Below are 11,266 nucleotides of genomic sequence, written 5' to 3'. Positions count from 1 at the left end.
CGTGGTGATAGAAGTGGTCGGCGGTGACCCGGGACTGGGGGGCAAGAGGAGCCAGCTGAGTCGGGGTGCGGAACAACTTTGGGGGCTGATGGAAATGTTGTATACTTTGCTTATGGTGTAGGTTCTGTGGGCATGCACACCAGTCCATACTCATCACACTCTAAATGGCTGCATTTTATTGTACATAAATTATACTGCAGTAAAGTTGATTTTTAGGAATGTGAATGATAAACCTAACGATTTTCTTTCGACCTTGGTTAAAATGAAAAGAAGCCATGCCCCAAAAGACATCTTGGGACACTTGAGAAGGAGAACTTTATTGACAAAATAACCTTGAGGATTCCAAGTCCTGGGTTACTTATTACTTTGCTTCGAGATAAGGGAGAGGGAGGTTGGAGAACCGGGGACGGGGGGCGGAGGGGCAAAGGCTGACTTTCCTCTGTACCCAGTCCTGCCCTTGCCTCGTGCAGGGAGCAGGGGTGTCCCAAGTGCCTCCTGGGCCTTCCGTTTCCTGACGGCCACACAGCAGGGCCTTGTTCACCTAACCTGCAGCATCGTTTCCCGTGGAGAATGGCTCTGGGGCTCCTAGGGCACAGCAGCATGTCTGCTGGACCCATCACTACACAGACGGGCTGTGCTCACCCCCTCCTGTTTCTCGTGGGGCTGTGCACGTATGATCGGTCAGGCCCGGGGGGTGTAAATCTCAGCGCAAACAAGCACCCAGGAGCGCTCCCGCTTTTCATTCTGTTCAGTCCGTTGCTGGACAGTTTTAATCCTTAGAAAGTTCTTCAGCACAAACCTCCAAAGTTCGAGTGTAGAGCGTATTCCCGTCAGGGAAAACAAGGCAGAGCATAAGACACAGACGACTCTGCCTGACCAGGGAGAACAAGGCAGAGCATAAGACACAGACGACTCTGCCTGACCAGGGAGAACAAGGCAGAGCATAAGACATAGACGACGACTCTGCCTGACCAGGGAGAACAAGGCAGAGCATAAGACACAGACGACTCTGCCTGACCAGGGAGAACAAGGCAGAGCATAAGACACAGACGACGACTCTGCCTGACCAGGGAGAACAAGGCAGAGCATAAGACACAGACGACTCTGCCTGACCAGGGAGAACAAGGCAGAGCATAAGACACAGACGACGACTCTGCCTGACCAGGGAGAACAAGGCAGAGCATAAGACACAGACGACTCTGCCTGACCAGGGAGAACAAGGCAGAGCATAAGACACAGACGACGACTCTGCCTGACCAGGGAGAACAAGGCAGAGCATAAGACACAGACGACGACTCTGCCTGACCAGGGAGAACAAGGCAGAGCATAAGACACAGACGACGACTCTGCCTGACCAGGGAGAACAAGGCAGAGCATAAGACACAGACGACTCTGCCTGACCAGGGAAAACAAGGCAGAGCATAAGACACAGACGACGACTCTGCCTGACCAGGGAGAACAAGGCAGAGCATAAGACACAGACGACGACTCTGCCTGACCAGGGAGAACAAGGCAGAGCATAAGACACAGACGACTCTGCCTGACCAGGGAAAACAAGGCAGAGCATAAGACACAGACGACGACTCTGCCTGACCAGGGAAAATGAGGCAGAGCATAAGACACAGACGACGACTCTGCCTGACCAGGGAAAACAAGGCAGAGCATAAGACACAGACGACGACTCTGCCTGACCAGGGAGAACAAGGCAGAGCATAAGACACAGACGACTCTGCCTGACCAGGGAGAACAAGGCAGAGCATAAGACACAGACGACTCTGCCTGACCAGGGAGAACAAGGCAGAGCATAAGACACAGACGACGACTCTGCCTGACCAGGGAGAACAAGGCAGAGCATAAGACACAGACGACTCTGCCTGACCAGGGAGAACAAGGCAGAGCATAAGACACAGACGACGACTCTGCCTGACCAGGGAGAACAAGGCAGAGCATAAGACACAGACGACGACTCTGCCTGACCAGGGAGAACAAGGCAGAGCATAAGACACAGACGACGACTCTGCCTGACCAGGGAGAACAAGGCAGAGCATAAGACACAGACGACTCTGCCTGACCAGGGAAAACAAGGCAGAGCATAAGACACAGACGACGACTCTGCCTGACCAGGGAAAATGAGGCAGAGCATAAGACACAGACGACGACTCTGCCTGACCAGGGAAAACAAGGCAGAGCATAAGACACAGACGACGACTCTGCCTGACCAGGGAGAACAAGGCAGAGCATAAGACACAGACGACTCTGCCTGACCAGGGAGAACAAGGCAGAGCATAAGACACAGACGACTCTGCCTGACCAGGGAGAACAAGGCAGAGCATAAGACACAGACGACGACTCTGCCTGACCAGGGAGAACAAGGCAGAGCATAAGACACAGACGACGACTCTGCCTGACCAGGGAGAACAAGGCAGAGCATAAGACACAGACGACGACTCTGCCTGACCAGGGAGAACAAGGCAGAGCATAAGACACAGACGACGACTCTGCCTGACCAGGGAGAACAAGGCAGAGCATAAGACACAGACGACTCTGCCTGACCAGGGAAAACAAGGCAGAGCATAAGACACAGACGACGACTCTGCCTGACCAGGGAAAACGAGGCAGAGCATAAGACACAGACGACGACTCTGCCTGACCAGGGAAAACAAGGCAGAGCATAAGACACAGACGACGACTCTGCCTGACCAGGGAGAACAAGGCAGAGCATAAGACACAGACGACTCTGCCTGACCAGGGAGAACAAGGCAGAGCATAAGACACAGACGACGACTCTGCCTGACCAGGGAGAACAAGGCAGAGCATAAGACACAGACGACGACTCTGCCTGACCAGGGAGAACACGGCAGAGCATAAGACACAGACGACGACTCTGCCTGACCAGGGAGAACAAGGCAGAGCATAAGACACAGACGACGACTCTGCCTGACCAGGGAGAACAAGGCAGAGCATAAGACACAGACGACGACTCTGCCTGACCAGGGAGAACAAGGCAGAGCATAAGACACAGACGACGACTCTGCCTGACCAGGGAGAACAAGGCAGAGCATAAGACACAGACGACTCTGCCTGACCAGGGAGAACAAGGCAGAGCATAAGACACAGACGACTCTGCCTGACCACACGGCCTGGGTGCTGCTGTCGCCTGGGCAGGGACAGACCACCCCCAACTCTGCAGCTCTTCTTCGTCTATGGCCCCATTTTAAGCTGGGCACATCACTGAATAAAGACTACATTTCCCAGCCTCCCTTGCCACGAGGTTGGGCATGTGGCTATGTTTTAGCCAATGGGATGTGAGCAGATTTGGCAAAAACAGACTTCTAGGAAGGGTCCTGGAAGGAGGGGGCCCAGGCCCTAGTTCACCTCTTCCTCCTCACTGTTGGCTGGAATGTAGACTTGATGGCTGGACATGGGCTGCCATTTTGAGCCATGTGAATGAAAGGTCCACCCAGCAGAATAACAGCCTGTATCTAATGCTACATACCAGCCCCGGACCACCTATTCTAACTTCAGTGATGAGAAATACATTCTCTCTTGTTTACATGGCTGCTGTTCTGTATATTGTCATATCTCTTTGGAAAGTTTATGGGACAATTTGGGTTGGGCTCCCTTGGGGGTTCCTGTCCATAGGGTACCAATGAGGAGGCAGAGGTGGATTTTATCCACCGGGGGGGACACGTACTGGGGGTAAACCTGGTCTCCAGGCCCCATCTCTGAGCCAGGCAAGAGTTCAGACAGAGAGAGAAGTCCTTTCCTTGCTCATGCCCAACACAGACACTTCCTGTGGAATGGCGGATGGGGTGGCGAGACTGCTGGCAGACTCTGCAATTCCAATGCCAGCCTCACCTGACCATCAGAGCCTTCCCCGCCACCCTCTGCTGAGGCTCCAGGCTCTGTGGGGTGATCTGGAAGCACCCCACTGCTGGTCCTGATGGTTCTGACAGACGTGGTCTGTTTCTTGAAGTGAGTCAGGTGGTGGCCATGTCCACAGGGCTGTGACACATCCTGTGTCCTGCTGACCATCCACCCTTTGTGACTCCGGGGCCCTGAAATGTCCTCCCTTCCCCTTTTGACCAAATGGGAGACTAGTGCGCCATGGCCAATCGCTCCATGAGGACCGTGATGGGGTCACTTCCCCAGGCCCTGGTTTGGTTCTACTTCCGGGGCCTGCAGAAGCCAGGAGCCACTATGGGTTGTAAAACCAAGAATGTGGCCCACTGGCCAGCTCTACAAAGATCAAGTTATTGGCCACTGCAGTCGCTGACCTACAGTGCACCCTGAAAGGGATTCAGGAGGAAAGACAGGATGAGGCACCTTGTGATTTGGGAAAACAGGCTAAAACAGGCCCCTTAGAGAGTTAGATATATTTCAGGAAAAATTTTAATGAACCCGGATTCTTGCATCTTTCCATACCTTCTACCGAGATGTGTGCTTGGCTGCACACACCCCCTGGCCCAGACCACACAGATCCTGGCCGCTCCCCCACCTCTTCAGAGCAGCCCCTCAGAGCTACTGAGAAGCTGTCTCCCAGGCTACAGTCCTCGGTAAGATCCGGAATAAAACTCAGCTCACGCACGGCTCCTACGTTGTGCATGTTTAGTCAGTCAACAGGTTCAACACAGCTGCCCCTTCCAGGGACACGCCCACCCTGCTCCAGGGCCCTCCCTGCCGGGCAGCGGGCCTCTGTGGCCGCCCTTCCGCAAGGTGACCCCAGTTCTGGCCCTGCCCCCTCCCCCAAGCCCCACAGATTGCCGGTGTTGTCACTGTAGCCAAGACCGACCAGGGTCTGCTGGACATTCTCTCCCGTGGTCGCCCGAGTGAGACCTGGGCCCGCCTGACGTGCGCTCGGCCTTTCCGGCTCTTTCCTCTGCGCAGCGCGCACCTTCGCCCCGCCTCGCATGGGACGGCCACCGCGTGAAGCGGACCCAGCTTCTCGGCCCGAGCGCCCCCATCCGAAGCGCCTTCGGCTCCCTAACCCTAACCCCTCGCGCCGCGGCCCCGGCGCCCCGCGGCCGACCCCCCAAGGGCCCCGGCCACCTTTCAGGAGACGAGGTCGCGGGCTCCAGGCACGCGAGGGTGGTGCGGGGCGGCACGACCAGTAGGCCCGGGTCCGCAGCAGGCGGCGGCGGGGGTGGGGGGTGCGGGAGCCTGCGCTCAGCGAAGGGCCGGCGGGGGGTCTCGCCGCCCGGGCCCCCTGGCCCCAGGGCGCAGTGCTCGCTGCATCCGCAGGGTGGCAGCACAGCCCGCACCGCGCGGTTCTGGGCTGGCGTTCTCGCCCGGGTCCGAACCCTGCCCTCGGGCGCTGCTCGCCGTGCCCGTTCATGGGAGTCCCGCCCAAGGCGGGGGGCGTCCCGGGCTCCGAGAGCCACGTTTCGGGGGTCCTCGTCCTCATCCCTCGTCGCCCCTACGACGCCGGCTGGGCGGCGGTCAGGGTCCCCGTGTCCAGCTCGGGCCGCCTCCGTCCCTCCCCCGTCTCGCCGAGGCCCGGGGTCCTCGGCGCCGCCACCGGGAGGGGGGCAGCACGCGCCCGCCCCAGCGTCCAATCACCCAGGCCGGGGGGCTGCGGGGGTGTCCGGCCCTCCGTCTCCGGCTCAGAGCCCCCGCCCGCGCGGGGCGCACCCAAGCCCCACGCGCAGCGGCGTCTGGTGGGCGGTGGGGGGGTGGTGGGCGGCCTCCAGGCCGCGACCCCAGAACAGAGATGACAGCTGGTCTCTACTCCTCGCACCCCTCGCTCGGCGAGTGGGTGCGCGGGGCGGGGGCGGCGGGGGCGGCGCCCTTTCCCAGCGCCCGAGAGTGGCCCCCGCCGGTTCTGAATGCAGAGATCGGGCCTCTGTGAGCGCCCGTCCCTCCCCTCTCTCGGCCGGGCCCCCACTGCCGAGCCCCCGGCCTCCCGACGCTGGTTTCCCCTGCGGGTGCCCCCACCTCGTCCCCCCTCCCCCGCCGATCCCCCGCCGCCCCCCACCCCCTTCTCATTAGCATAGCAGCTGCTCGCCGAGCGGAACCCGCTCGCAGGAAAGGGCAGAGGCCTCGAGGATGAATGGGGCCCGCGGCTTTGGAGGGGGCGAGAGAAGAAAGACCGACAGACGGACGCGCCGAGGGACAGTCCGACGTACAGCCAAGCAGAAGAATGCGCCGGGCAGAGGGAGGGGCGTGTTGGCGGTGAGCGGGGAGCCCAGGCCTGCCGAGGCGGAGTGGTGGGGGAGGGCGGCCTCCCCGAGACCCGGGAGCCCCGGGAGGGGCTGCGCTGGAGGCCTCGGGAGGAGAGGAGCCGTCGGTGATTCCCAGACTTCCCAGGGCCTGCACCCGCAGGCTTTGTTTCCCAGTTGCACGCAGCGCCTTGCCTCCTTTCCTGTTCTCAAGGCCCGGGTGGACGCCGGCCTCCTCTCCGCAGGCTCCACTGCGACGTCAGGAGGCACTTGGCCTTCCGAAGGTCAGAACTGCAGGGCCGCGTCCCTGTGCCTGTGTGCGACCCGGGCTGTGCCTCCCTGTGCTGAGCCAGGGCCTTTGAGGGACAGAATCCAGAAGGCAGCCCCTTCCCTCTCCTCCTCCTAACCCGTCTCTTTGGCCCTTCGCTCTGGCCGGCTCTGTCCTGGCTCCCACGCCTGCTGGCTTTGGACATCACTCTTTCTGGCTGACCATTTTCCTGCATTTCCTGGTCTCTCTGTGGCATCCCTTCCAACAGTAAACACTTCCTGCGTCCGGCCAGGGTCAGGTCAGAGAGATGGACAGTTGGACAGGAGCTGCCAACACTCCTGGCCGGGGGGTGGGAGGTGGGGGGGAGTGGGGCGGGCCCTGCCCTTGCCCATTTGGTCTGTCTGCTTTCTCCATGGCAGCCACTCCAGGGGTTCCCAGAGGCCCAGCCCCAGAGAGGGTCAGCTGCGCCTTCTTTCTCACCCTGGCCACAAAAAGGCTTGAAGAGCTGTTCCCACCCCTGAAGACCTGCCTGAGGCGGGGTGGTGGGGACTCCCACCCAGGTGACAGCGTTCGCGCCCATCCCTGACTGCTGAGCACTGGGTCCCGGAGCGGGAGCCTGCACCCTCTGCTCATTTGTTTATAGCTTTGAGCCCCTCTCCTGCGCGAGTGTCTGGGGTGGGAAGTGGAGACGAGGTCCGGCCCACCTGGGGTCCAGGTAGTGCCCAGGCCTTATGTCCCAACGGCGTCCAAGTTCTAGCACCTCCTCCTTTGGGGCCAGGCACCCCCAGCACCCTCAGCCACTCCCCCTGAAGGCTCAGGTCAGGCCTTCCCCTGGGGCCTCATTTGCATCAAATATTCCACTCACTTCTGTGACGTCTAACAAGGGAGCTGGTCCATCTAGTGGGCCAGCTGGGGGTCAGTAAATGCTTGTGTAACCAACTGAAAATTCACTCGGAAAATCCTCAGGGCAGAACAGAGTTGGAGATGCAATGTAGGAACAGGGTAAGGGCAATGCGTCTGTCTTCCGGTCTTGGGACAAAATGTAGCTGCACCCCAGGAGGGGAAGCTGACACCCTCAGGCTTCTCACAGGGGGCTCTGGAAGCTTTACAGGAGAAAGTTATCTTGTAACTCTTGAGTCCCAGTAAAGTTAAAACTTCCTTGGCCCACTGGCTCTCCCAGTCTCCTCTGGGCAGGCTACTCTTGCCTCCGGTGGATGTCCTCCCCTGCACCCCCTCCCATGCAAGATTCGGCGGTGGACCCAGAGTCGAACTCGGGGTCTGTGCTCTGGGGGAGTTGCTGCCTCATCTCCCAGGCACCACCGGGGACCGGAGCAGAGGAAGGGGCCCTTTACTCATCAGAAGTTCCCCCAAATTTAAAAGATACCCTTTCTGTGCAGCAGGTGGTCCAGCAGAAACCCACAGTAGCCGGAAGCAGGGAGACAAGAGGGGCCTGAGCCCTCGTAAGACCCGTGGCATCTCAGGCTGGCTTTGGGAGGGGGGAGGGCGGGAAGAGCTTCAAGTAGAACTTTCCACGTGGAGGCCTTTGCCAGGGAGCAGAGGAAGTGGTTCTGGCGCCCTCAGGTGTCCCACTCCCATGGCTGGAAGAAGGCAGGCGGGCCCTCACAAGTCCTGTGCGTGGCCACTGCGGTGCCTTTGAGCTGAGCCACGAGGCAGCTTACCAGGCTCTGTCTTCAGGTGGAAACAAGCCAAGCGCTGCACAGCCGTCACCCGCAAACAGCATGTTGCAGCCTGACCCTCGTCCCGGTGCCAAGCCCAAGAAGAACCAACAAACTTTTATTTAATATAAAAAGATCAATGAAAAATTTATTTATAAATTTTTCACGCTGGGCTACAAGTCTATATCGTACACTCAGGAATGTGCTGCAGACTTCATCCAGTTAAAAGTGATCACACCGGGACCCATACACAGCTTCCATGTAAGCCTAGAAAGTCTTAACATTAATTAACATAATTAAAAAAGGTATTTGCATCTAGAAAAAATATACAGAAAAACTCCTTTTGGAGTAATCTGTGCCTCAGTTTCAATGTCTGCTTGTTTCACTGACATTATCAATATATTCTTCTCACACAAAGTTTTATAAAAAGCCACAGATGACTGCCCAAATCTGACCAGCCACGCACAAAGGGCCTCCACCCACCTGTGTCCTCAAGTGCTCCCCATTTTTGCACGAAGGGTCAGCAGCACTTCTACCCAGGGGAAGCCTCATTTAAATTTGAATAATTCAGCCTCCCTTTTATTTCTCAGGATCAAAACAACAAGGGGTGTGGGGTTGCATAGAAAATTGGAACCTCTGAAACCAGGAAGGGCGCCTTTCGGGACAGAAAGTGACGCAGAAGCACCGCCTCCGTCCTAGGTCCTCGCGCGGCCCCTCCCGGCGGCCCCTCCCCCGTGGCAGGATTTTCGGATTCGAATCGGGTCCTTGAAGCTCCGGGAGGCTGAAGAGGGGCAAAGCGGCCCTTCAGCTCACTCAGCAATTAGCACAAGAGATTCACAGTCTTAATAGGCATTTTATAAAAATATAAATATGGGTACAGTTGCCTTCACAACGCTGGATACAACGCCCTTTAAAATTGGGTCTATAACCAAGATTCAAAAAATACACCTAAAACTTGGCTTAAAATATGTTAATATTTTATATTCTGTCATAAATGTTATGACATTTAATCGTGGCAAATCCATTTACTTTTTTTAAAAAAGTGTGCAATCGACTGTTAACTATAATAGAACTCACTAGAAAAGGCTTGATCCCCACCCCCACCCCCCCATCACCGCCACCACACCCGAGCACCCAGGCTCCCGCGGAAGCTTTGCAAACCGGCAGGCTTGGGGGATGGTGGCCTCTCACCGGACAAGGCGGAGGGAGGCCGGGGGCTTCCAAAACTCACGCGGAATTGTGTGTGTGAGTGTGAGAGAGAGGAGGGAAGGGAGGGCGGGGAGGAGGGGAGAGAGGTGAGGGAGAGAAGCCGGAGGGAGACGGAGCAGCATGGGGAAACCATCAGGCTGGGCGGTATTTCAGTGCAACCAAGAAATGACAGACTCAAGTTTTTAGTTTTAAGACTAGAAAAAAAAATGCATCTTCCCCCCCATAACCACATTGACCACGCGAAATACTTTCCAAACAAAAAAATCAGGCGCACAAACATCACCCACAAATATGCACACACGTGATAAATAGTTTAGAACCCCGGGAAGAGCAGAGCGTCGTCTCCGTCGCGCATCGGCCACGGGTCCTTCCACCTTCAGGAGAACATTTTGAGCGGAGGATCCGGTGTCTCGGGATTCCGAACTTGCTGGTAGCGAGACTCAAATTTCAAAGGGGCTGGAGCCCGCGCCCTGCCCCTACCCGCGCGGCGGCGGGCGGGGCCGTGGGAAGCGCTCCGGCCGGTCCCCGGCGGCCGCGGGGGGCGCCGACCCCGGGCCGCGGGTGGGCGGGCGCAGCTCCCGTGGGCACCGACTTGCGCGCCGGACTTGTGGTGGCCGCGGGCGCCGAGGGCCGGGCGCACACCGAGGTAGTTGGAGGGAAGGTACAGCAGGGAGGACACGCGCGGGGCCCGCGCGCGGGTCGGGGTCCGGGCCGGCATCACCGGCCGCTGCCCGCGTACTTGGCCTTGGTGATGAGATAGAGCACGATGTCCTGGTGGCCGCCGAACGCGGCGATGTGCAGCGCGCTCCAGCCGTCGCGGTTGGCCAGGCGGATGTCGGCGCCGAACTTGACCAGCAGCTTCACGAGCTCCAGGTTGCCGTCGATGACCGACTGGTGCAGCGCCGTCTGACCCTCGGGCCCGAACGAGTTCACGTTGAACTCGCAGTTGGTCATGTTCTGCAGCAGCGACTGCAGTTCCTGCGTGTTGCCCTTGCGCACGGCCTCCTGGAAGATGCGCTGCGTCTGCGGCGCCGAGCAGGTGGACAGCTCGGCCTGGCTCATGCTGCCGCCGGGCGCTGGCCGCAGGCCGGGCCGGGGCTCAGCGCGGGCGGCGGCTTCGGCGCGGGCCCCCGGCTGCGTCGGGGCGCGCCGCGGCGCATGGAGGGCGCGGCGCCCCCGGGCCCCGCACGCCGCCGCTAGGCGCTCCGGGCAATGGGGGCCAGGGGCCGCCGCCGCGGGACCCCCGCCACATCCAGCCGCGCCCGGCGGGCGGGCGACGGGGGCGGGCGCTGCGCTCGCGGGGCCGGCCGGGCCGGGGCGGCGGCGCCGCGCGCTCCCGGTCCTTGCTCGCTCCGGCTGCGGCTCCCACGCGGCCCCCACGCGCCTCCCCACGCGCCGCTGCACTCGCCCGCCCGCCCGCCGCGCCTGGGCGACTTTTACCTCCTTTATATTTGCATAACAATAGGGCGCCCGTGACGCGCGCGCCGGCGGCCCGCCGATTGGGCGGCGCCCGCGTGGGGGCGGTGCCGGGGCGGGGCGTGTCGGGGGCGTGTCGGGGGGTTGTGCAGCGCGGCAGGGGGCGCTGGTCGCCGGCCGCACGGGGCCGTGAGCCAGGTGGCCGTGTGTGTGTGGGGGGGTGGGGTGGGGGGGTGGGGGGGGGTGGGGTTCCGCGTCTCTACCGTCGTCCCGCCCACTCTCCCTCCGGCCACCTGGGGAATTCCAAGCTCCCTGTGGGGACAGAACAGGCCCGGCCCAGGGCCGAGCGCGACCCCGAGGGGATCCGAAGGAGGCCTCCCCTGGGGGGTGGTCTTCGCGGGCATTTCAGACTCGGGGGGGCCTGGGTAGAGACCCCGGGTCTCACTCTGCTCTCCTGGAGCGCTGGCCACGGACCCTCAGCGTTCCCAGCACGCCGGGCCCTCGCGGTGACGAGACCCGCCAAGCCCGGCCCGCGGGAC

At 60.1% G+C, this 11,266-nt stretch overlaps 1 protein-coding gene across 1 annotated transcript; it reads right to left on the bottom strand.

Annotated features, from left to right (window-relative positions):
* Positions 1-9,185: 9,185 nt before the first annotated feature.
* Positions 9,186-10,452, bottom strand: NRARP (NOTCH regulated ankyrin repeat protein). The gene has a single exon (XM_082620874.1). The coding sequence runs from the start codon at positions 10,371-10,373 to the stop codon at positions 10,029-10,031; it is 345 nt and encodes a 114-aa protein (XP_082477000.1). The 5' UTR covers positions 10,374-10,452; the 3' UTR covers positions 9,186-10,028.
* Between the last annotated feature and the right edge of the window lie 814 nt (positions 10,453-11,266).

Source organism: Mesoplodon mirus (assembly GCF_964341445.2).
Source record: "Mesoplodon mirus genome assembly, chromosome: 1".
Taxonomy (NCBI): domain Eukaryota; kingdom Metazoa; phylum Chordata; class Mammalia; order Artiodactyla; family Ziphiidae; genus Mesoplodon; species Mesoplodon mirus.
This window is presented reverse-complemented; position numbering and strand designations above follow the sequence as displayed.

Coding starts and splice junctions, on each gene's coding strand:
- NRARP (XM_082620874.1), bottom strand. CDS start 10,373: ATGAGCCAGGCCGAGCTGTCCACCTGCTCGGCGCCGCAGACGCAGCGC.